Source organism: Gambusia affinis, linkage group LG18 (assembly GCF_019740435.1).
Source record: "Gambusia affinis linkage group LG18, SWU_Gaff_1.0, whole genome shotgun sequence".
Taxonomy (NCBI): Eukaryota; Metazoa; Chordata; class Actinopteri; order Cyprinodontiformes; family Poeciliidae; genus Gambusia; species Gambusia affinis.
The window spans coordinates 14040658-14068034 of NC_057885.1; the positions used below are offsets into that span (position 1 = coordinate 14040658).

A 27377-nucleotide genomic window follows, 5' to 3' on the forward strand; every position below is an offset into this window, starting at 1 on the left:
TTAATGGAAACATGCTGATTTCGGAAAAAAAAAATAAACGTTTTTTGATAAAAAGCTTCCATAGTAGGATAAATTTGTTTTTGTTTTTTTTGGTTGACAGTATCAAAATTGGTGTATTTTGCAAAACTGCAACAGAAACACTTATCATGTCAGGGCAGCAGAGAGAACCATAGGTTGCCCCCCTCCCCACCATGGAACAGGTTTACTCGTTGTAATCTGTTGATGACAATGACAAGTAAGTCTTATCTTGTCTTATCTTATTTCGCATCACACCAGTTTGTGAACAGTAGCAATGTCCATGTCTGTGCTCATTGGACAACGTACTTGTGGCTACTCCAGAGATTGCACAGTTCATTAATAGTTGAGTTTATCATTCAAAAAGTGTTGAGTCCAAAGCTCTTCTGTAAAAATTGCTGACTGCAATTTCCCAAACGTTTTAGAGACGGACATCTCGCTCTGATGCCCGATGATGAGTGCTAATAATTTTTATTGACTTATCACATGAACAAGCTTATTCAAAGCTGATTTTAATGGCATATCTTATTTAATGGAAAAACCGTAATTGCAAAATTGTGACCTTTTTTGTGCATTTGTACTGGAGATGCAGGTAAAGGGAACACTGATGCAGATCCCATCAGTCCTTTACAGGAGTGATGACATTTTATGAGTTGGGTCTAGCTTGCCTTTTTTTGGCAAAGTGTTTTGTCGTTTAAAATTCTTGATTGCTTTATCGAATCAAATCTGCTGTGGTTTGCTTGCATCTTTAAAACCGCTAATTCAGACGTATCTGAGTCTCTCAGAGATCTCATTCCGTTTTGTCAGCAGATGTGCAGCCTCTCTCCTTCCACTGTAATAAATCCATCTTGTAATTTGTCCTTTCTTGCTGTCCCCTTTCTTTCTGTCTTTCCCGTCTCCCCTCTTGGGTTGGCTTTGCTGCTTAGCTTATGGGTCCAGGGATGTTGTATTAATTAACTCGCCTCACTGCACTCCCATCAAGCTGCCAGTAATAGGCCCAGCTCCAAGTTTCCCTCCTGGAGTGCACCAAGATGGCAGCATCCGTAAACAACTTGAAATTTACGGCACTGCAGTCTCAACAGCGAGGCCCCTGCTCCTCCACATGCTGAGGGACCGCAGGCTGGAGCACGAGGGTTCAAACAGACCCTTTCTTGGTTTAATGCCTAAATGCACTTTTGTCGTATTCAAACTGCCGCCAACCTTTTTTTTTTACCGCCTCAATTACCTCTCTGATACCTATGATTTGTGACTGCTGCTCAGAACAGAGTGCAACCTTTTTCAATGTGCACAGCATCATTGTGCCCATTGCTCAGCCCTGGAGCTGCAATAAACAACTTTGTCTACCGTCATATGTGGCAGGTTTGAAATGGGTGCAAATCTCTGTCAGTGCCAACAAGGTTTGACAAGCAGCTATGCAAATCACTCTGCTCCTCTGAGGGGCTGTAATGAGGTACAAAGCTGTGTGTGTGCGTGTGTGTGCGTGTGTGTGTGTGTGTGCGTGTGTGTTACTGTAGCTGGAAATATCAGAAGCGCTTCTTGTGAAGTGCTGAGGTAACTCAAGGTGTGGAGATACAAATACAGCCCACGGTCCACGGAGACTCCCAAATCATACATTACCTTCCAGTAGATGGGTCACCAGATATATTTAGTGTTGTTTTTCTTAGAACTGCTTACTCTTTTCGATTCAGAGTATCAACGGTAAAGCATTAAAAGCACAAAGCGATGCAAAAATCACTAAATCCTCTGGTGAGACTGAAAGTTGGTTGGCGAAGAAGCATTGCTGACCAAGGACTTTCACTGATTTCTTTGGCAAGTTGGGCAACTTGAGTGTCAAGACATTAACAACATAACCAAATATATATAAATAAATAAATAAATAAATAAATAAATAAATAAATAAATAAATAAATAAATAAATAAATAAAAAACACAGGTGAATATTGTTGATAAAAGGTCAACAACACCCAAACTGAACAGATAGCAAAGCTAACAAGAGTCCAGTTCAAGAGTGGTTTTAACACGGGCAAAGAAGATTAAGCTAAGGCAAAAATAAATATAAAATAGTGACATCTAAATAAAGACAAAGAGAACAAAACAGCTGGAAAATACATCAAAAACACTGAGGGTTTTAAATGGTCACAATTAGAGGTAAATGCAGCTGAACACAAACAGTGATTGATCACGTTTGTGGCTCTGCCCTCATTTTGGGGGTCTTACGCTTAATTAAAATTAGAGTGGGGGTTGGCAAAGCTGGGAACCCTACAGTGTCGAGGATCTAAGATGAGATAAAGAACAGAAGACAAGAAAAAGAGGATGAGTCACTCCACCAGCGGTGCACACGGCAGCTCCTTATTCTAAAGGCCAAGCACAAAAATACTCAGCTCTGCTTCATCTATAAACTATGATCTAAAGCTTTTTTTTTTTTTTTTCCAGTTTTATCCTTCCTGTGGATGTGGCTTCCTCAACGGTAAAAATAGACCTCACAGAGGCACACCCCAAAGTCAGTCGAGTCAGACCTCATTATTCCAACGGGTGGATATCAAGTGGACGTACGAAACTCATACCGCATGCATGTGTCGACACACCATAATGATCCAGATGTGCGGCACACAAACAGCCATGCTGAGCCTTCATCAGGGCCTCATCAACACACTCAGTGGGACGTTTCAGTCTGCCAGGAGAGTCTGCTTCCAGGCCCGTCCTCATCTCGGAGACTGCAGCTCCACTTGCTTTGGGGAAATCAGTCGAGCAGCAGCAAGGCGAAGGAGAAAATGAAACCAAAACAGTAAACACAACAATTATCTGCTACAGAAGATCCACCGGCGCCTCGAGAAGTTGTGAAAGTGTCGGGAAGAGGTCCGAACTTACAGTCGCTCCGTGAGGGGAAACTGACAGTCTTGTGGAATTGGAGCTGCAGCTGCTTCACAACTCCAGCGGGACTCTCTACCCGACGAGATTTCCTGGGGATTTCACTCAAGTGCAGAGCAGAGATGAGTTTCGGGGACTAATTACAGCAGATAATCCCAACTGTGCAACACTCCCTGACATTACTTCTTCTTTTTTTCTTTTTTTTTTTTCCACAGGTAACTGGTAAGACGAGGTTCTCTTGGGAATCCTAATGATATGTTGGTATAGTGAAAATTCTGCAGTTTATTAATTTATACAGTAAATAGCTGCACTGAGGAAAACCTTACGTCAATATTTTCACTGAAATATGTTTGTTAAATAATTTCAAAGGAGAAAAACAAAAACCCCAAATGATCAGGCTGAGAAAGTTTGAGTTGTGGTTTAAATCCATTAAGAAAAAAATAATTTCTGATCAACTAAACTCTTTCCAAACTATGTGAACTAGCATAACCAGGAGTTGCCTACAGATAGATAGAAATGTGATTATGTAACTCTAACATAATTGATATGTTAGAGTTTCCCCTCATGGGGAGCTGAACGGAGTAAATGCCACCGTGTAAAATCTTCAAATGCTACTTTATAAATAGAAATTAGAAGTGAGATATTTGAATTTTCAATAAAAAAGATGAACTGGAATACAAATGTTGAATGCATTGTCTTAGAATGATCAAATCAGGAATCAGTTTCTATGCCATTAGCCCATCTGCATGTTTAACCGTTGACTTGACATGGAAATAAGCAACAGAAAACATATCGCCCCGGCCAGAGAGCCTTGTTGTACCTATCAAAGGCCACTGCTGACACCACAAGCTCGTTTACTTTGGGAGAAGTTTGAAGATGTTTCTTGGAGAATCATCGAACTCTAATGAGGGACCAGAACTGTAGGATGTAAGTTCCAAAAATAATAAAAAGTAGGAAAATATCTGTCTGTTATTTGGAAAGCATGAGTCATGCAACTGGTTGTGATTGATTGAAATACCTCCAGTTTTGTTGGTTGTTTCCGTCTACGGCACCACAAATCGGGTAAATGTTCAAAGAAGCCTTAAAAATATCTGAACACTAAAGCTGAATTGTGATCCCCAGGCAGAACTGAAATGAAAACCTACATGATTCAGTAATGAAAAAGTCACCATTTTAACTCGGAAACTACTTCAGAAAACCACTGGGAGTAAACAAAGTTTGTTGTTCCATCTAGAGGTAAAAACTCTGCCACACGAAGGAAAGCAAAAAAACAAACAAACAAAAAAACAAAACAAACAAACAAAAAAATAAAAAAAAACAAATAAAAAATCCAACTAGACACAAGAAGTGGAAGAGCGACTCTCTGCTCGGAGTCGGAGCTCATTTAAGATGCTTACAGAGTGGATTATGGTGGTAAACACTCCCTCTTTCCTTTCTTTAAATGAGCTGCTCTTATGAAATTCACATGAATTGCAAAGCCTAATTGGACCACTAGGATCTAATGAGCCGATCTCTTCCATCCAACAGGGAAATCCAAAGTCTCAAGCTGCAGCATGAGCCCATTCCTGAACACCGCTGTCTGAAATCCTTGTTTACTCATCACTGAGAAACAGTTCCTGTCAATAACCATCCATGTCATAACGTGCCTCATCCAGCGAGGGCTTCATTCGTCCTCCGTGGTTTGTTTAGAGCCGACAGCTAGAAATCAGAGGCCCAGATTTCTCTTTCTGCTCTCCTCTGCATGTTGGGGAAGGTCTGAGACTAAGACAGAAACGGTTTTGGCGATTGTCGTCCTCGTTCCGGCAGATTGCCACAGCCACTATTCTTGAGGCCTGTTTTGCGTGGGGTGGTGGCGTTGGGGGGGTGCGGAGGGGAGTTGGTGGTTGAGAATCAGAGTGAGAGGCGAGATTTTGCCACGGCACCCGCGGAATGAGAAATGACACGGTTTCCCCCAAACGTGGCGCCTCATCGGGCTGTTACGGATTAGTTAAGGCTGTTATTCTAATCTGCGCCCCTTTTTTCTTTGCCGCCTCATTACGGAGCAGAGATGCCAAGGCCTCATGGCGAGAGTAATCTGTTGAGAGTGGTGAGGGTACAGATGATGGAAGCCAGAGCTGATCTGACGGGGGCTGCAGGAAGCCAAGCTCCAACCGTTTGTGGTGTAAGGACTTAAATCCAATCACCGAACATGTTTGACCATGGACAGCGAGAAATAGGAAGACAGCTGAACAAGGACGCGCGTCTTTGATGTCAGACACATGGAAATATGATGCAAAAGAGGAGCATTCAGCATTGTGCGTTCCACTGCGTAAGCTACTCGGCTTGTCAGTCACAGGCAGAGACTGAAAATGAGCTCCCATTCGTTTTAGCCTTCATCGTGTACGAAAATGTTCGTAGTGGGAGCTTTTCCATATTAACGCCAGCAACTTCAGGCCATTTTATTCAGATTTCATGTGACGGACTAACACTAAGTAATGCAGAATGGTGTAGTGGAAGGAAAGGGACACACATTTTTCAAAGTTTTCAGAAATAAATATATAAGACGGTTGGCCTCCATTTTGGCTTGAAACGGGGAATGGGATGTTTGTAGTCCATGCCTTGTATTCGTCTGTGTGTGGCGGCTCTTCTGAAACGGATTTCGCTTCACAATCCTCTGCGGTTCTCCCTGTTGCTGGTGCACCTTGTCCTGTCCCGACCACACTTATTTCTTACACTCAATTTTCTGTTAATATGATGCTTGAATATAACAAGCATATTGACAACCAGTGGCTTATCCTCCTTTCGAAGGGCCTCCATGACGGTTTTCTGGACATCAGTCAAGTCAGCAGTCTTCCTCATGATTGTGTAGCCGGCTGACTCAGAGTGAGAAACTGTTTGAAAGTTCAGGAAACCTTAGCAGATGTTTTGACTTAATCACCTGATGTGTGATCATAAGTTCCATTAATGATTAATTTTTGGGTTTTCATTACCAGTAAACCATAGCCTAATCACCAGGTGATATCTGTAAATCTATGTGAGATAACTGGCAAGAAATGTTGCAATTCTAAATGGACCGAACTTATATAGAACTTTTCCAATCATTTTGACCACTCAAAGCACTTTACACTAGAGTCACATTCACCCATTTGCTCACACATTTATACACGAGGTTAAGTGCTTTGCTCATCAACATGTGGCTGGAGGAAGCTGGAATCGAACCTACAACCTTCCGATCAAAAGACTACTCCCCAATATCTGAGACATCTGTGAGATGAATAGAATATTCAATATATAGAGAAAATGGCCTGCTTCTCTGAATAATGCTTTTTTTACCCCCTCTGTAAGTTTAACTGCAAAGAGAGGACAGCATTTATTTTTTTAAATTGAAAGTTATTGTTATGCTTTGATCTAAATTGTTTCAGTTTCCCAGCCTCCTATAATAAAACCTGTTCAAAGCATAATGCTGGCATCACCAGGTTTCATTGCACTTTGCTTAGGGTTAGAGTAGCTATATTATATATGAACATTTTAAACTTTAGAGATGACTGATTTGAATTTAAGCAGAGATCACTGATCATCACTTTATCTTCTTATATAACAGACAGACGTGACATCAGGAACCCTTCCTAAAGGCTTGGACGTGCTTAATGAAGCAACCTCACATGTGGAGAAGGCGATTGTATTTATCTGTGACACCGGGGCCATTAAAGCCACGTGAAGCATCAGCACTCATCCACTCCACCTCAATCAGCTTCGAGCCCTTTACATTTAACAACTTCAAGAGGGTTTCAACTGGGAACGAAAGACAAAGGGTGAAGAGCAGTAAATCAGCGGAGGACGAAGGAATAAAACAAAGGCGCTCCCATCATGTGGGTCAAAGCAAAACTGAGTCTTCTAATGTCTGTAACATTGGAGAAACTGGAAACTGATAAATCTGAATATTTGAATTAAGGTAATTTGTTCCAGTAATTCAGTTCAAAACAGGAAACTCAGACATTAAAAAAATTCTTTACACACAGAGTGATACATTTCAAACAACTGTTTGTATTAAGTTTGATTAAGGTTTAACAAAACAAAACAAAAAACATCAGTCTCTCAGATCATTATATAACGTTACATTAGTAAAACGACTCCAATATTTTGCTCCAGGATTTCCCCCCACAAACCTACCGTACCTGGGGTCCACAATCCAAAACGGCGGTGAATTCGAGAGCTGGAGGAGTAACCGGGCAGGACTGACCAGCTGGAGAAACAGTGGCGTTTCATGAGAGATGTATAGCTATTAAATATTACATCCATATTTGAATGTATGTCAAGCTAATGTTTATTCTAAATGTGTTATAATCCACGATTAAAAACCTGTTTTCTTCGTCTGCCAATGCATATAAGCTCACGGCATACACAGAGGAAAACCCTGAGGATGATAAAGACCTTTATAATGCTGAAGAATCTGCACAAGAGCGAGGTTGGGATAATAAATGAGCCCAGCAGAACCTACTTTGGGTTATAAATCACAGCAGACAGACCGTATGCAGATGTGTTTATGCACGACTCTGCTGACATCGGCAGCTCTGGACAAACATCTTTTATTTATCCCCAGTCCCATCACGTTACGCTGGGTTTCAGCAGAAGGGCAGACCCAGAAAACATATCGAGGACACAGAGCCTAGGCTCAAATCTTCATGTAAGGAGCCATGAGGGAGCTGCAGGTCAAAGCTGCATCACTTTATAGCTTTACATAAAGGACAAACAGGACAAGGTTTTTTTTTTTTTTTATATAGCTTCATAAATCCAACCAGGATGTAACAAGCCATCACAAAACAGCTATAAGCACATTTCTTCCCAGAAGAATTAGCCTCAGGGTTGGGTGTAAAAGAAATCAGGAGCTGTTGGTGACAGCGTTCTGCAAGAATATTTCATACTTCTTACAGGTTTTTTTTCCCCCCATCATTTATTCCTTTATGGAAGCGTAGCAAGAAGAACACCATTGTTGAAGGAAAGGCATAAGATGTTCCAGTGGTATTTGTCAAAAATCAAATAAGAGAGATGGATTCCTGGACTTTCTGGCCTACATTCACAACTTTATACATGGTGGAAGAAACACCAACCCCAAGGTGAAACATGGTGGTGAACTGATTGAACATCTTCAGCAGGCAAAGGGAGATAATCCTGAAAGAAAACGTGTTACTGTCAGACGAAGACTCCAGATTGAAAGACATTCACCTCCTACCAGGACAACAACCGACAGCACTAGAAATGAGAATATATGTTCCCTGTTGATATAAACTGATCATCAGTAAATAATTTTTAGGAATCAAAAAGTGATTAAAGCTTTATAAATTCAATTTTACTTTGTATTGAGCTAAAGATAACAACCATTCATATCAAAGAGCTAGATCAACCAAAACCAGAGACGAGTAAATTTTTTTGTTCCCAAAGAACAAATTTAAGACACTGTAATGTGAAACATGGTAGCTCTAGCATTACAGCATGAGAATGCTTTGCATAGTACATTACCTAAAAAAAATAAATAAAATAACAGGGTATTTTATCTAATACTATTTCCATTGCAATAAGTGTATTTAAAAATGTCTTTTCTAAAGTCAGCTATTATTTCAAGGCTGTACAATTTCGTTTTAGCGAGGCAGAGTTTCTAATATTGACAGAAAAGTGGATTTTTAAATGCCTCATTGGCTTTTATTATTTGTCTACTTTTCAGTATTCCTAGCTATAAGAAGTAATATTTCGTTTTTGAAATATTTCTACAGTTTGGAAACATTTTGTTGGAACAGTTAGATCTGGAAGACATTTGCTTTGCCCTGTTAAGTAGAAACTCAGAGATGTTTCTTTGTGAGGTCAGAGTAAGGCACTACTTTGCAAGAACTTGTCAAAGGATTTGAATTAATTTAGCCCTGCTGAAGCATAAACCGTATTTCTCATCTATACCTAAAAAGATCAGCTTGTGGCAGCTAATCGGTGACAGCTATCGACTGCCAAGGCTAATCTGACTTTAGCCAGCAGAGTGTAATCATTTTATACAGCTCAAACATCTGCCGATCTAAGAGGGGTTCTCAGCGCAGATAAGAGCCAAATATGCCATCACTCATCGCCTCGCATCTTCAAAATCATCACAAACTAAACCAGCAGCCCTTCACTTCCAATACTAGCACTTATGGGCTTCAAATCTACAGAAAGTTCTGATATTAAAGAAACTTTTTTTTCTGATTCAGAAGTGAAAGTTAAATCCAGAAAGACTGGAGCAGCTCACAGAGTGCAACAAACTCTTCCTCCCGTCTCTAAACAAACCTACAAAGACTGCATGTGCGTTCTACCAATACCGTTTTCAGTAAAACTGTTCCTGGCGTGAGTAGGGAAGCTCGCCTTAAAATCTATTTCATCTTCAGCAACCATAAACTACAAGTGAGCACTTTAATGAAATGTAGAGTATTGATTTTTTCCAAGGCTTCTACCTTCTACCTTTCTGCAGTTCTTTTCATTGGAACCTGGACTGAGGTCCAATTATCTGTAATGTTTGCTTAGGAATAGGGTATGCACTGTCCCATCACCTGCAGACCAGCAATTACAACCACCATAATGTCTCGTGTGATTGATCAGCTAAACTTTGGATATGAGTTTATGGAAAAGGGCTAGAGATGGAAAAGTTGTTCAGCAGCAATCACTGGGCTAACCAAACGAGCAGCGGAAATTAACTAAGAAAAACTGCAGATTTTGGAGACATTTCCAAACTACAAAATCAGTTCAAATAACTTTTAGGCACTGAAAGGTTTGAAAGATTCATCACCACCTTGCCCATGTCTGGAAGAAGACGCAAACTGCCACTCTGAAGAAGGGAAACTTTTTAACATGTTTAATAACTCCAAAGATACCAAAGCCCAAGTCTATCTAGCTGGAAGACACAAATCAGTTTCTACAGTGAAGAGATGTCAAAAACAGGGTTCCAGCAATTTCATGTAAAACTACTACTGTTTTCCACAGTTGTAAAAGTACTGGAGTTCTCTATAAAGTTGCAGACTGTAAAGAGACCTTAAGTGTAAAGCTTGCACAAAAACAAGACAAAAAAAAAATGCTGAAAGAAGGAAAGGAATCCTTCTCTGCTTAAAGTGTTGTTGAAGGTTAGGTTGTGAGAACATTTCAAACATTCTGAACAGGTACTGCTCGACAGGCGTATCCTACAGGAATTTACAGGTCTTCTGACTTACTCGTTATTCCCACTACTGTTTTTACAAAGTCTGCAGTATTCACCTGAGAAACCATGAAGTTCATAATTTGGAGAAATGAACTAAATCTTTATGCAACATATGGAGGTTGAATAACTCGCCACCGATAGACTGTATCCCATTTTCAACTCCAGGAGCATCAGTCCATCAATGGCCAATGCCGTCACGGTCAGTGACCGACCTAAACAGCTGCTTAATGCTTAAAATTTCCAAACAGAAACTTTATAAGAATCCTGGATTTATTGTAGGCATCAAGTGGAATGGAAATCACCAATTGCAATCTAAAGAATAAAATGTTATTTTTGGATGCAAAAGAAATAATCTCAAGCAATGTTGTGCCCTTCAAACTTATTTATTGATGTACTGAACATTGAAAAAATCCAAAGTATCCAAACACAAAGTAAAGAACATGTACATCCTCTTAAATAGTCAAAAGATATTCTGCTCCAAAAATGCTGTAAACCAAGTTCGACTATACAACTTCAAATAAATAATCCCATTAAGTAGTGAGATAGACAGGGTTGGAGGGAGCGGTTTTTCACGCCGGACCATCAGCAAAATTTGCAAAGACCAAACCATCATTAAAAGGTTTTGAAATGAAAAAGATTAACAGCGGTAAGTCGGGCGTGAAAAATGTGCTCCCCGTCTCCCCCCACAGCAGCAAGTATCACAACTCATCTTGACTTAAAGTTTAACTTTTACAATAACAACAAAAGGAGGAAATAGATAAAGAAAAAAAAAAGAAAAAAAAAAAAAGAAAAAAGCAGTTGCAAAGAACTCTATAATGCATAGCACACTGCTCGTTTGAGAGGGGAAGCATGACTAGTAACTGGCTGAAACACCAACCAGGATGCAGGTGCAGTAATCAGTGCAGCTAGACGTTTGGTCATGATGATCTTGTTTAAGGAAATTTAGCAGCCAATTTCTTTTTTTTAATGGTTTTTGTCGATGTTAATGCAACTGCTTCACTGTCCTTCCCCAAACACTATAAAGCAATATACACCTTTTTACGATTTTAAAGACAGGTTATATGCATTACATATATATGAGTATGAAAGAAATCAAAGTATTTCCAAACTGTGGTTTATATCCATTCTTTACCACATAAATATATATCTATAATGTTTATATATATTAAAAAAAAACAAAAAATGTCTATACTTTAATACTTTTTTTCAACAAAGCAAGACTATCTACAGACCAAACAACCAACATATTTGATGCACTGAAATGCTAGTCCATCGGACGACAAATAAAATCGTTTAACCTCAGGGAAATTAAAGGCTTCAAAAACAATATCTTACATACTCTGGGAAAAAAAAAAAAAAAGGTATAATCACACTTTCCAATAAAGTCTAACCTAGAACTAAAAAAAGGTCTGCTTAATACAACATAAAACAAAGAAAAAGACTTATTTACAAAGCTCAAAGCTCAGAAGTTATCCGTTTGATTCTTCTGACTTTCTTTTTAAATGCGGCTGCCATCATCAGCTTATCCACAATCTTTCATACAAAGTATGTAAAAACCCCTAATGGTCGATATTAAGACAAAAATCCGTCTAATGATACCGTAGGTACACCACAAAAACACCATGAGCTCCATCTGAAGGAAATCTTAGAGGAAGAACTGATTTTAATCCCCCAGAGCCTTTTAAGGTCTCTCCTTACTGTAATTTTGCATGCACTTTTTTGAAGCAAATAAATCTTTATCTTTATTTTTGTCAGTTTCCAAATCTAAAAATCAGAAAAGAGAGTTTGTAGTCGAGCAGACGACTGGGATGAAGGAGGACCCACAAGATGATTTACAAATGAAACCAGCACTGGTGCCGATTCTGTAATCTAAAGGTAATACAAAGATCTCAAAAGGTATCTTTTACATCATAAATCTCTCCAGAAACATCAACCACTGCAAACTTTCCATTTAAAGTTCAAAAGCTCACAAGGTGTCATATGAAGATATTTCTCAAAGTATCCAAGTCAAAATATTTTGTTCCAGGTCCAGTAAAAAGTTTCTCCAAATTTTTCTTTTATAAAAATAGATGCTTTTTTTTTTAAACCCACATCAAAGAGGTTCTTAGCTCTTTGGCAAGGTACTGCTTTAAGAATTTTTTTTGTCTTTTTATCCGTTAGGTTTACAAGAAGCAACATTATGCAGCCAACCAATTACCAACTCAGTACAATAAACTAACAGAAACGGCTCAAAATAAGTACTTGCTAACCACTCAAAGCGTAACGCACCAATGGCAAATCAGGACACAAAGAAAAATCACAACACATAACCTTACGAGACTAACGGTATCAAAAGTAATGTGCAAGAAAAATCAAGGAAACTGTAGTAATCTTATAGGTGATCCATCTGTGAAGACAGCGAGATTCAATGTCAGGTTTTAAATCCTGCTGGGGGTTTTTTATGCTTTAAACTAATTAAAATATTCAAAGTGTCGCAATGAGGAAAAACAAAAACATTGTTGGACTCTAAATATGGATTACAAAGATGTTTTACTAATGTAGAAAGTTACGGTCAATATGCTTCCATTTTCTTTTTCCTTGGTGAGTTTTCTAGAAACAATCTCAGTGGGTTTTTTTAGGCTTTGTGTGTTTTGTTGGTTTTAAATGAGACTTGCAGAACTCTGTCCCCAAGGCGGTATCCGTTCAAGCTGGCAATGGCCACGGCCGCCTCGTCGTAATTAGTCATGGTGACAAAACCAAATCCTTTGCACTTGTTTGTGTTGAAGTCGCGGATGACCTTGACGTTTGTAACGGCGCCGAAAGGCCCGAACATCTGCCACAGGATGCTTTCGTCCGCGTCTGGAGCCAAGTTGTAGACGAAGATGCACCAGCCGGTCCCCGCGTGCCCCGGGATGTTGATGCCAGCCAGACTGGTCACCCCGTCAATGGCCATGGGGGAGAACCGGCTGAAAAAAAAACAACAAAAAAGAAAAATCCCAAACATGGTTCAAGGCAAAACCAGAATGAGAACAGAACAGCCTGTTTAAACAAAGATCAGTTTTTAATCAAATCTGACAATTGTCTACAGGGTTCAGCCCCATCCATCCTTCATCCTGAGTTACAGGCTTTTACCATTCATTGCAATGAAGAAAAAAAATATATTCAAAACCTTACTTTGCCATAGGAGACAGTGCATTTGATTGCGAGTGATAAAATGGAAATCTTACAAAACTAAGAGAACATTAAGGTTCTGTTGGAATCTTATCCTACACTTTTCCTTTACCTGTAAAAACCCTTTAGTTATAAAAACCAACATGTTACCTTTTAAGAGGATCCAGACAGTTAAAATTGTGGACCTTAAGTATAGAACATGAATTGTAATGGATCAGGAGGTCTGATTTTAGGGATCAGCTCTGTAGGGATCTCTATTCCAAGTAAGCATTCAACAGTGATTCTTTGTTGATATGATGGACATGTTTAGTGAGGCTGGAATCATTTTGCATTTTTCAAACAGCCAGACTATAAGAGGTTACTGGATATCCATTAACTAGCCTCTACATTAACTACAAATGCAGTTCCCCACCAACAGTGGTTGTTGCTGAACCAAGTCCTTAAGATGAAAGTGTTCCACAAAAACCATGTCAGTAATCATCATCAATAAGCATAATATGCCAGCATATTCTACCAAAAAAAATAAATAAATTCAACCAAGCCCTCCACACAAATGAAATTAGACATACCATGGAGTTTGACCTTTAACATAAACTAATGGTGTGAGAATTAAATGTCCTTACAAATTATGATGCTTCATCCTTCAGAGGCAAAAAGCTAAATGAAGATTTTCATTACTTTTTTAACTCTTACTATGAATCAGCTTTGCAACTCCATCTGCAAAAATAAAGCTCAAACGGCCATGCAGAGGACAATTAGGGGCACAGAGAAGGTCACTGGAGTATCCTCACTTTCAGAACCTATGGTCAGGAACTCCTTGCAATCTCTTCACAACTTGTCGCCATAAGACTAGTGGTACTGCAACATCAGCTGCCAATTTTAATCTTTACATAATTTTATCTGTACATAAAATTTCATAAGTACATCTATCTCCATAGAAAGCTACAATTCATGCTTGAGGTGGAATTATTTTCATGGACAAGTAACAAGATGTGCAATTTGATAGCCAAAGACGAGCCTTTTTTTTTTTTTTTTGCCAGAATATATTAAAGAAATATGACCTTAGAAGCAACAACAAAACAAGTTGCATTTGGTCTTTGAATTTCAATTAATTTTTATGATTTTTATTTTTTTAAACTTTTCATTGGATTTTTTTACTCAACACTGCAACGCCCTCAAACTGACCTTTTTGCTCAAGGCTCTTCAGGCTGAATCTCATATGAGTCAATGCTTAATCTCACAAGTCAGCCAGAAAATACAGCTTTCCGCACTTGTTGAAAAACAGCTGCTTTTCAAGCTATGATTCCTAAAAAAAAAAATAAAAAAAACCCTTGAAATCAAAAGCACAGCATAACTAAAAATCCATATCCCATTACAGTTTAAGTTTTTCCTTAGATCAAAATAAAGTGGCATAAAAAAGCTCTGGCTATTAGCAAGTGTGGTTTTGGGGTTTTGGGAAACAAAATTCAGAGTGCTTGGAAAGCCTATGAATTATTGCAGCAGGTGTCACACAGGATTAGCTGCTCCAGTTGGCCTCTCTGGGAACATCCACTGTGACAGGTGTGCTCCCAGCATCAAGGACCCACAGATAGATTTGGCAACGAAGACGTACGCAGAGGAGCGAGGCAGACATGAAATCACAAGTGTATTGTTGCTGCTGATGGGCCTTTGAGCTTTCAAAAAGCTGGACTTCAATCACACTTGAGGAAGCAACACCAATACTCTGACAAATCCTGAAAGGTGTCTGATGCAACCAAGTTTAAACAGAACAGGGCTGTCCATAATAGATCAAGGTATAAAAAGTGAAGCTCAAAATATCGCTATGCAATTTTGTGCAAGAGCAGGGATGATTGTAAAATGCAGGTCTTTGTGATGTAAACGCAGTAATCCAGATATGCGATCTTCCTGTGTCAGAGTTCTTCATGCTTGAGTTTGAATGAGCACTTGAGGGAAAACTTCGACTGTGTAGTTTCTAATGGACGTTTATCCATACAAACACCAACCTCACAGTGACTTCAAACCAATCGCAGAATGCCTTTTATTTGTAATGAATATGCATCTTAGGATGAAGTACATGTGAGAAATCATGCAAATATTAAACAATAATGTAATGAAAATCTGATACCACAAAACCTTTTTTTTTTTAAATAAAACTTTTAGTTAGGTAAATGGTTTTTGATTTGCAAACATTCATCCATAAAAAAAAAACACTAAAAGCTTTACAGTATGAACGGATAAAGGTGAATTCCAAATTTCAGAAAGTTATTAGGAAGGGCAGAACTCCAGGTTATTTATTTATTCTTTTTAAATGGTAAGATTTAAAAATTTTATCTTTGTAACAATAGTAGGACCATCAAGTGGAACAATTAACTTAATCCATTCTCCACAAAAAATATTAAAAGTTGACTAAAACTGAACTTAAACTTTTTGTTGGTTGTTTAACTGTTGCCATGGTTATTTGAAGACGAAATGGGAGCAAGGGCTTGGCGATATGGCTCAAAAATGCATAATTTAACTAAGCATTTCATACCAGCGACTAGATAATTGGCAGTATTTTGGACATTTTAGCAAAAGGAGGGGAAAAAAACAAAAAAAAAAAAACAACTTGCATGACTTTACCTTTTATCCACAATTAAGCTGGTTTGTATTTTCTTTTATTTTGTGGCACAGTGGCAAAACTAAAAAGTGCACCCAGATAATTAGATGCACTCTGTGTATTCTGTGAACCATTCAGACATATTTTCCATTGATATTGGTCAGGTGTATTGTAATAGCTATTGTTTCATCGTCCAGTGGAAGCCTTCTGAGTATTGCATAGCTATTTATGGGTGGGAACAGGGCGGTCAACACGGCAGCTGCACCATTTCTCGCAAATTTGGGTGTATGAAGGAATCACAGCCATGTGCACCGTTTGACACACATTTTTCGTCCATTGCACTGTTCAAAATTTGCCAACAGGGACCTTATGCACGAGGCCAATTCCTGTAAAAATTGTGTGAGGAGGGGAGTACTTACCACATCATTTGAGAAAAAAAAATTATTTGAATTTATTAAATTTGTAATAATAAAATAGTAATAAAAAAACACATGCAGTGCTATCAACCAATTAAATTTTATGTCAAATGTAAAATAATTCAATAATATGATTGGGGCGTGCTGTGGTGGCGTAGGGGATAGCGCGACACACGTTTGGAGGCCATGAGTTCTCGACGCGGCCGTCGCGGGTTCAATTCCCAGACCCGACAGCATTTACCACTTGTCTTCCCCCCTCTTCTGTCAGCCTATTTTCAAATAAGGGACACTAGAGCCCACAAAAGAACCCCTGGAGGGGAAAATAAATAAAAGTAAAATAATTCAATAATATGATTAAAAGCAGTTACTGTGTGCAGTTTAGTAAAAGAAATCGCATCTTTATGCGACTGGTATCCTGTAGATACCCATTTCAAATACTGTAGCTTTTAAGACCAGTTTTTAAAAACAACCCACTCACACAATAGACACCCTTACATCCATTGCAGTCTATAAGCTACTGTCAAGATTTTAATGAGCAAATGACACCTTATCTGTGTGAATTTATTTTTTGGTTATTTATATATAACCAACAGAATTTACTCAGAACTTTTGAACAGAGTTTACAGATGTACTAAAAGATAGTCAGCTGGTTTTACTGGGCAGTAGGTCATTTTTAGAGACTTCAATTCAGGGTCCCCTTGATTGTACCCATTAGAGCCTCTACCTTCTCTACTCACTCCACAAATCAACCTTTTAGTCCAACTCACAATCTTTAAATATTAATATTCACTCCTACTGAATTCTGTGAATAAATTACACTCAGTATCTGTTCATCCATTCTGTCAGTGATCCCTTATTGAATCAGGTCAACCTTGTGAAGCATCAACTACCTACGTAACAAAATAAGCCCTCCCATTAGGTCAGTGATCCCTGAAGACCAATTAGAACAAATTTCAAAAGAAAATCTGATTACCTTTTGACTCCATAGGCCATGTTCAGCAAATTGTCCAACCTTGAGGAAAACAGAACAAACATTTCAGTAAGTGGAAAGCTTTGCTGAAAATGATGCATTTTGAAATGATGACAGATGAAAAATGGTTATGATACGATTAAAGTTAGTTGTTCCACTCAAGGGAATTCCATGACTATTATGACCTTTAATAACCTGCTGACTGTATTTATTTTTCAATAATCAACCTACACAGCTTAGTCAACAGGAGACATTCAGTTTACACAGAGCTTTTAAAAAGGGCTTTAGCAGCATGTTACAAGAAACTCTTCAGAGATCAGTATGGTGAGTGGGCTGAAAATGTTCTGAAATTAAATCATCAACCCAGGATTCATCATTTTCTATATTTGAAAAAAATAAATAAATAAATAAAAAATGAGGGTGAAAAAAAAAATATGGTGGTGAATGTAATCATGGGGTTGAATGAGGTTGTCTCTGATCAGATTTGCTTCTGTTTAGATGTGTCCCTTTTACCTGAAACGTTGTGCCTGCTGTGCGAGGGGTCCTGGGTACCTTCGATTGGGAGACTGATACAGCTGAGACAGCAGCGCCTGACTGGTCTTCTGGCTCGGGTTGTTTGCAAACTTGACTGTAATGGGTTCGGTTGCACCAGGTGGCTTCTGACAGTTCAGACCCTTGATTGCCTCCTCAGCCTCAATTCGCCGGTCAAAACGGATGAAGCCGACCCCCCTGGAAACACCTATGGAGAGCAGAACACTCATGTAACTAACCTTTGACAAGAAAAGAGGTAATACATCTCAAACCCCATGTTATTGAAACTGCAGTTACTTCTGCCAGTGTACACATGCAAAATTGATTTCTTTTAGGGTTCCTTTTATTTCTGTTACATCTTTAATTCATTCATGAGCATTTTGCTTTACTGCTAAGCAGATACTTCTACGACCCATAAGCCAAGAACATTTAAACTACAAATTTTACACGGTTGCTTTGATAACTAAAAAATAAAAATGTCTATGTTCCATTGTCAGATTATTTACTTAGCTCATGTACAGTGGACTCCCAGTATTTGCAGGTTGCATTCCTGTGAATAGCTGAAATCCACAAATACTTGAGATCCACCCCAACAACAGATGCCTATTTTAATTTTCCAAATAACTATACCTTAATGTTCATCAATACATAGTTGAAGCCATTTTAGCACTACTACAGAAGCCAATGTTAAAACTACTTACTTTGAGGCTCAAGTCAATCAGTACTAAGAAAAATGAATGTCACTACTGGATTAGTGGCTTTGCAAAGGCCAGCCAATAGCTTGTCAAGCCTCACTGTAGCTTGGTATTTCACCTTCCAAACTGCATCACAATTTTAAATGGAGATAAAAAATAAAAATAAATTAAAAATTCATGACTAAGTGAATTTTCTGTAAATAAGTTGGAATTTACAGATCTTTCCAAGACCCTAACACGGATAAGTTGGGGTTCACTGTAGACTCAATTTTCTTCCCACATTTGCAAAATCATCCCAGAAGCCAACCTTTGATTCTGCTTTCAGTATTTAAGTGAAAATGGTATGCTTTTGTTAACTTTTCCCTAAAACACATTGCACAGCTTTGTTGTGTCACTTTTGGGATTTCAGCTTTTATCATCATTTCAGCCTTTATTTCTCTATAATGAAATTGTAGCAATAATTGTTCATTTGTTTAGAAACACCTTTTAGAAACATCTGCAGGTTTTTCTAAAGACATTCACTAAGTTTTCACATTCCTCGTGTTATAAATTAACAGATTTATCTACATAAAAAAACTCAATTAGTCACTTACTAATTCACTCTGTAGTGAGTGACTAAAGAGCCACTCTTTAGACTCTTTAAGAGACTAGTGAGTGACGTGTAATCAGGCACTGAAAAAGTCTAATCACAATTTTGTCTTAAATTTGCATCTTAGATAAACTTTCTAATTTAATTTGTGTTAATATAAAGGAATTAGTGCCTGCTCTCAAATTTTAAGAACAGGCAGTTCAAAAGTTTGAGTTCACTTATGGTACAACCAGCAAAGGAGAACACATGAACAGCCCTGGAATGTGGAATTTCTTTGAAAAATAAAGTTGCCCAATATAAATGCAAAATGATTCTGCACCCATCTTCTGGGAGAGAGTAAATAAACAAAACAAAAAAAAAAAAAAATATGAGCAGATCCATTTTGTTTTCTTTTCTAAGGATTCTGCTTTTAAATGATGTCTGAGAAACATCATAAGTAGTCTAAATACAGGCATCACATGTAGACCTCGGAGAATGGAATCCAAAAATTTAAAGGCAAATGTGAAGAGAAGAGACTGAAGTGGAAAGAAAATTTAAAGCACCGACTCCTGCTACTTTACAGCCACCACTTTCATATTCTGTCTATGCATATTTATGAACAGCTCTAGTGGAAAATTGCATTTTGGGGAAGAGTCTCACACCAGCACCTCTGATGCATTTCTCAGCTCAGGCGGTTTCTTTTTGTTCAGTATTCCCAAAGGGAGAAGCCGAAAGGAAAAAATTTGAAAGTTAAAAAACACAGGGGGAGGTAGTCCCGTTCTACTCACCAGTCACCTGGTCCACCAGGATACGCGAGGTAATAATTCGTCCGTACTGAGAAAAGAGCTGTTCAAGTTCTTTCTGCGTCATGGTTTTTGGTAAGCCGCTGACGTACAAATTTGCATCTCTGATGGAAGCGGAGCTTGGGCGCGCATAAGAAACCTGCAGTAGGAAAGCTTACATGAGCACCACAAGATAAACATCACAGCAGCACCTGGTGATTAACTCATAAACTGCCCACCGACTGAGTAGGCTGCTAGTCACCTTTGATATTCGATTGTAAAAGGGGACACCTTCAATGCCCACAATACTTGGTACCATTTACCTACATCATATTATCCATCAGTAAAAGCAGAGAAACAACTTTAACTTGTACACCAATTTAGATTCATAATCTCAAATATTTTAGCCTACTAAGCCTGTTATTAAACTCATTTTCAACTCAATGACAGAGTTTAACAGATGCAAAACTCAACTGAAAACCATTAGATACAGTTTTAAAGCAAAGTCTCATTTAAAATTCCTTCATTACACTGCAGAGTTTCAGGAAGGTGAATTAAAATTAATAATGATCATATCATTAATCAACTACTTTTCACCATCAATTGACAAGAGAAGAAAAATTACAGCTACAAAAATAGCTAAACTATAAACAAGACTGCACAATATTAGGTTAATTCACGATTGCTATAAAACTACTAAATATTGTGAATGTGACATAAGTTACAGATCAGCAACATTCTACATTTTCTTTTTTATTCCCATATTAATCATGACATGTTTACCATCTCTGTCACAAAAATCTATTTCAGTTCTCAAGATCAATTGCAGTGAAAGTCCAACCAATAGGCTAATATCAGAAATGAAGAGAATTTGGTTGGAGACTAGAATCACAAGCTTTTCAGCTAGATCAATCATTGAGAAATTAAAAATATATATATATATTTTTCTGATCTATAAATAACAAATGCTGCCAGGCCACAGATGTTGAAATAGAAGCTGCAGATGCCATTGTTAGCCTTTCGTTCAAGTTGCCAAGGCCTACAGAAAGACTTCAGAGGGTGCTGATCACTTTAACCATTGCAGTTTTGGCTATTTGGTACCAAACTTGGTCAGGTATCAAAAAGGTCATGCATTTCATGTTTCTACTACTGTAATTTTTACCTGTCAAAGGTGATACTTAAGTGTCATCTGTCAGAAAATATTCTTTAAAGAAATTCAAAGACATTTACCATTTTAGACTTCATTTTTGAAAACGCCTGTAATTTTGAATACTAGCATTTTAAGTGTTCTTTGTTTAGAAAGAAATATAAACAATATAGTCATCAGTTCAACTGCTTGGGGAATCACTTAAAATTAACCTTTGAATTAAGAGTAAAAATTTTGAGCACTTAATCTGAGCAATGATCAAATCAATCTGATCTTTGTTAAATTAACAGCATTTAACATCACTGTAAAAAATAAAATACACTTTCAAGATCTAAAAGCAATAATGGCAGCACCAAGCCCAACTGGACAGCTTTTAAAATTACATTTTAATGTGGCAGCTCTTTATGGCCAACATCATCCATTCCTTTCAAAAGTAAGGACTCATCTGAATTGCCAGTAGCAATCAATTAGATAAAATAATTCCTTACAGGCACATTTATCTATAAGCTGACAAGAAAAGCTAAAATGCCTCGCCAATCAATATGTCATTATACCCCTCAGTAGTCCGATTCATTTTTCTTCAGTTCTCCAGCTCATTTTTCAGGCAAGTAGACGTTTAACCAATGAGAGCCAAGGAATGTATCCAGTTCAAATGCTGCTGTTTATTTTACATTTTAGGAATGTTAGACAGGACAGATTTGATTATCAGAGTGGTGCAGCTATTCTGCATTCCATTTTAATGCAGGAATAGTGTAAAATGCCTCCTTTTACAGTAGGAGAACAGAGTCAAACTATTTGATGAGCACAAAATCTGCACTGACAAGAATGCAAAAAGTGTAAAAGCTGCAGCTTCATGACCAGATCCAGAATAAGCTGTCCTCTCACCTCTGCCTCCATCAGCCTCGCCTTCACACTTTATTTGATGCAAATGCACAGAAAGGGTACTCTTTGAGCAGACTACGGTTTATTTGCACATCTGACGGTGCCGCAAGAGAACTTTAGATGTGAGACACAAAGAAACGTTATGTCCTACTTTCAGGGGCACAAGCTGGGAGATTAACTTAGGCACAGACATGAAAAAATGTGTCTGCTCTGCTTGTAAAAACAAAGCAATATGGTTTAGAATATGCCACATCAATACCAATTTTGTAACGCTGAACAAAAAAACCCCCCCCAAAAAACACACAACTTACAGGTTCTTCAAGCGAAAGTCGCTTAAAAGATTTACTTCAGAAAAAAAAAAGTGTAAAATATAAAGTACAAAAGAATAAGCTAACTCTAATGTCCACATTCCAACAGAACTACATGGAGCAAATGAGTTTTCCCCCCACAAGCAAGTCAAGTGTCATGTTGTATCATGAATGCTAATGGCAGCTGCCTCCCTGTAAAGGCATACAGCAGAGCTAGTTAACATGCAACCATAGAAACAGTTCTGCTCTACTTGAGGCCCAAGCAAAGCCGTCTGTGCCCAGATTAACAATAGGCGCCCTTACTGCCCCACATTGCTCCAGCATTATAATGCCTCAGCTCAACTCAGCAGATGTAGATATGAGCAACACATACTGGAGGATTTCTTTCATACCTTGATAACTTACCTTGATGGTTTTAGTCTGAAGTCTCAAGCCGTTTAAGGTATTGATGGCCTTTTCTGCATCTTTAGGATCCACATAATTGACAAATCCGTAGCCTAGGCTCTGCCCTACAAAACACAAAAATAAAATGTTTCAGACTCAAAGTGTGAAAACTGGGTAAGAAAAAAAGAAAGAGCCATTACAAAGACTGACATTTCAACATAATGTGGATACAATAACTTATGAACCCTGGGCAAATGCAATTGTGGAATAAGATCCAAGGCCATTTTATGGAAGGAACAGACTGAGGTAAGTTGCAGAGAACAGTGATATCTTTGTCAGATTATACAGTTATTCAGGTCAGAAGTCAATTATTAAATCATCTGCTTGAAAAACTGGTAGGAATCTCAAATATGCTCTAGCTGGATAGTAACTTGAAACCAAAACTTGAAACCAAAAAAAAATATTTTCATTTATTCAGCCCATCTCAAACTGCACAATAAATCAGCATCCACTATGCACAAAGTAGAGCTGCCCAATATTTAAAAATAATCTTACAATGGCAACACTATCTACAAATATTGAAATAACCATGAGATTTCTTCTTTCCTTCATTTCTCATCTGTGTGTCCATCACTCGGTAACCTTTCACATTTTGGGCAATGTCATCTGTTCCTGCTGCCGTGAGAATGCAAGTTAAGGAAATTTATGAATACATTAGCAAACAATTATTGTATTCCAAACAGCCCGTTGCACATACTGATGGGCTATTGTGCAACCTTAAATCTGAAATTACTCCAACGGCACTGAGGTTCTCCAGTTTCTTTTTTGAACCTAATAACTATTACCCTGCATGGCAAGAATTAAGGGGTCGACTTTTTAAATACTGAAGGGGAAAATGTCAGTGGCTGTAATTCGGGGGTGCCCAAAGTCGGTCCTGGAGGGCCAGCATCCAGCACGTTTAGTTCTCTCCCTGGTTTAAAACACCTGGATCAAATGTTGACTCATTAGAAGGCCTAAGAAGAACACTGACATGCTGAAAAGGTTGTTACTACCACCAGGAACAGAACTAAAACATGCAGGATTCCAGCCTTCAAGGACCGACTTTGGGCACCCCTGCTGTAATCTCAGTGCTAAAAGCAGGAGATAAAAATTGCACTGTTAAACCAACGCCACAACCAAAGTGGAAACTAAACTTGAGTCACTGGTTAACGTCACACAGCTGTATTGAACTTTCAATCCCAGAGTGTGGTTAATACCAGCTCACTCATCCATTCTGCAATACCATGAAATAACTCCATAGACAGTTAACTCCTAAGACATTTATGTTTTCATGTGAAATTTTTTCTTTTAAGCATTCAGCATGATAACATTTCTCAAGCCAAGATTCCTAAATGGGTCTGGACCTTAAGCAGACATTTGATTACTCTGCAACTGACAGACTACCTTCTGGGTCCTTTGTTAAGTTTGCTACTGCAGGAGGGAAAAAAAAAGGAGAGAATGCACACCAGGGTGCTGTGCACAGTCTGACACAGAAACAATAGACCTCCTCGCCCACCTACTTCTCCCAAATCGTATCAACAACAAGACATTTGGAGAAGTGTCTGGCAGTGAAAGTCCTTTCCAGAGCCAAGCACATATGAGACAGTTTCCACAGGTTCGTAGTGCAACTGCATAGTTTTGGGCAAGTCAAACTGAGTGGGAGTGTATTTTGTGATCAACTCAGCATTGCCCATTGGCATCAGTTTTTAAAAAACAAAACAAAAAATCTTGGATCCCTGGTTTAGAAGATAAGGACTATTAAAATTAGATTGTTGAACCTCCCTGGGATTTTCCACTATCACCAGATGTTCCCATTCTACCAGACTGAGAACTTTTACCCTTTGTGAGTTTTTCTATTATAAAAGTTTGTCCTGAAGAAAATGCAACGATTCTTTCTGCGGAGCAAAATGTTTAACTCTAGATCCATTCAACACAGAATGAACCTTCCAATGTGGAGAGTCGTTGTTTGGAGATATTCAATAACTTCCCACAAAGACAGATAAATTAATAGTTTGAAAAATCCAAATCATGTCCTTAAAAACAACTACACATAAAAGCAATAAAATAAAATTATACTGCAGTCTTTACAGTGGATAAACAAACCAGGTCATACTGTTAAACTAGTGAAAATAAACAATTTCAAGAAAGACTTTATAAACAGCAAGAGAAGCCTGTAAATTTTACCATGAGTATAAAATAATGTATGCTTTTAATCCCTTCTTATAAGCCAAAATACAAAATATTGCTGCAACATTTGCAAAAAAAATAAATAAAAATGGTACACCTATGATAACAAATAAGTTGATATTTACGGTTAAATTTTTTTGATTCTTACTGTGCTGATGAGCTAAATATACAAATGCACATCAAGTGAATAATGCACAAAATGCACAAAAAGTGCAACTACCCTCAAGATACTTTAACTGCAGCCTTTGTCAAGAAGCAGATCACCGAGCCAGCTACAAAGAAATCTGGATGTTTGCTTGAACAGTCATTATCCTAATTACAAATCTGAACTGAGGGCATAAATAAAGTCCAAAATGCTTCCCCCCTGATAATGGATTACTCAACACTTATTATAAAAAAATTTAACCAAGGATCACAGGAGACATCATCACAGCAACCAATATTGCGGTCAACTACTAGTACGGAGAAAAGACCTCTGTCTACAATGCTGGTACGCCACTGGGATATGTTCCCGGTCACCTTCTTTACATCTGTAAGGGTCTTTGTAATAGATTATTTGCTCTATTTAAGCTGGACCAGAGTTTGCTTCCTCATATAGTGCACTCCGCTTTATGTGTGTAGTCTGATCTAAATTCAATTAAAAACTTATCTCAAAGAGTACTTAATTGTTGTAACTCATATCATCCAAGTATCTCGGAGCAAGACATATCTCTGGTAGCAGGGAGTCTAGCAGCAAATTTGAAGAGGCCTGACTGAAGACCGTTGCTCAATGACAATCTCATGATAGTCATGATGTGCCAACAGTTCAATTTCAGGGCAGTAGAGAAGTCATCCAGGTCAGTAGCATGTCCTGGACAATGCCAGTTGATGGCAAGCACTCTTCCTTCTTTTCCTTTTTTATTTTAGGTTTTATTGGCTCTAGTGGCCTTCAATAGTGAATTGACAGGAAAGTGGGTAGAGAGAGAAGGGGGAAGACATGCAGCAAAGGTCTCCAGGCCCAGAATCGAACCTGCGACAGCTGCGTCGAGGACCAAGGCCCCCCACACATGGGCTGTAACCAACCCCTACGCCACCACAGCGCCCAGGCAAGCACTCCTCTTTCAATCGTTCTGGCAATATAGGTTGAAAGCAACACAGATATTCCAAGGGATATGCTCCTGACTCAGAAAATTGTCTCAATTGTATCCATGGAAGGAAAAGAGAAGGGAGGAAAAAAAAAAAAGTAAATAAAATTTGGGATTTAAAAAAAACATATGCATCTCATTTTTAACCCAAAAAGTGGGTTAAATATTGGTGGGTTAAATTTTAGTTAAAAACTAAAATTATTCATTTAGTTTTTTTGAAACTAAAAAAATAAATCCTTCCAACTGAACATTCAGAACAAGAGGGAATAACTGTCCAAACGTCAAACAAATCAGAACTACAAAAACAGTAATTCCAACATGCTGCCACCATGAGCAGCTTGATTCCAGAATGAAACTGTTGAGAACCAAACATGGAAACTCTGGTCTGCCTGCCAGCAAACCTTGATGTTGTTTGGATACGGTCAGTCTACTCAATCAACAAGAGAGAAAAATTAAACCAACCAATATATTTTTCTACAGTTTTCTTCTATTACATAACACAGAAGAAAATAAAATCAGAATTTAAGGTTTTCAAGGCCACCTGGTAATCTTGCATTCCGATTTATAATTAGTTCATTCCAGTACAAATGCTTACATTTATATGTAAGCAGCTTCATGAAGTTAAATTACATTTACCTTTTAGTATATGGAACCTTTTTCTTCCCGACATGCTTACAATTAAAAAGCTTACCTCAGAGACTAAACAGGAAACTGTTAATGTATCAAGTATCTGTTATCAAGTTCATGAACTTAATTTCACCTTGCAAGGCTGAATTCAATATAGCCAACAGAAATGCATAAAGCCTTTCAAATGAGCAAGTAAAATGACACTTTCACTCAAACCTGCAGGGCATGTTGTAATATACACGTAAAGCCTTTACTGAACAGATTTGTTTCGGAAAATAAACACCCACAGCACTTTTTATAACCAAGAGGCATTAAAACAAACCATTTACCAAGTTTTAGCTGTCGCTAAAGTAAAGAGGAGACTTGATAAGATAATCTTTCAAATAACACCCAGATTTGAGTAAAATGTTACTGTTACTCACAGTAGGAGAAAAATATTTTACAAAATGACTGAGCCGTTTCTGGAGCAGCAGCCAAAGCATGAACATTTAAAGAAAAGAGGAAGCACACATCTCTGGTGATTACTAAACATCTGATGTAGCACCCGTACACAGATGTAGGCTGACTTAAAGCCGTCGCCAGAGGGCCAAGGGAGAAACAAAAACAGTCTGGAGGGGATAGAGGGTTTTTAAGTAGAGCTAAAATCAGAGCACCAATCCAGAGAAATTTAACTTTGAGGCTTTGAATAATATCAAGCTGCTACTTATTCCTAAGTCAATTCAAGTCTTGAAGTAAAAAGGGACTTTTTAAAAAATGGTACGTGTTGGTAAACATATAGTGTTGGGTTAGAGACTGGCCATAAATTCAAAATTACAACACATTCAACAGCAACAGAAATTCCTGCACCAAAATCTTTGAGCGTGGCCTAGCAGCAAAGATCCAGCAAAGACCATTGAGGATTG

General features: G+C 38.2%; 2 protein-coding genes across 5 annotated transcripts in view; one reads left to right on the forward strand and one right to left on the reverse strand.

Moving 5' to 3' along the window:
- The window catches only part of LOC122820601 (glucosidase 2 subunit beta-like), a 158495-nt gene extending 154685 nt beyond the window's left edge, over positions 1–3810 (forward strand). Inside the window, exon 17 of the transcript XR_006368836.1 lies at positions 2449–3810. The gene's annotated coding sequence lies outside the window, so the exon portion shown is untranslated. The remainder of the gene's footprint in view (positions 1–2448) is intronic.
- Positions 3811–10437: 6627 nt separating this feature from the next.
- Positions 10438–27377, reverse strand: part of elavl2 (ELAV like neuron-specific RNA binding protein 2) — a 41693-nt gene continuing 24753 nt past the window's right edge. For all 4 annotated transcript variants that reach the window (XM_044098170.1, XM_044098168.1, XM_044098169.1 and 1 more), the window contains 5 exons: positions 22520–22623; positions 19784–19937; positions 17715–17940; positions 17205–17243; positions 10438–13014 (listed from right to left, as the gene is read on the reverse strand). In XM_044098170.1, coding sequence (XP_043954105.1) covers positions 12684–13014; positions 17205–17243; positions 17715–17940; positions 19784–19937; positions 22520–22623 — 854 coding nt within the window. In that variant the 3' untranslated portion in view covers positions 10438–12683. The remainder of the gene's footprint in view (positions 13015–17204; positions 17244–17714; positions 17941–19783; positions 19938–22519; positions 22624–27377) is intronic.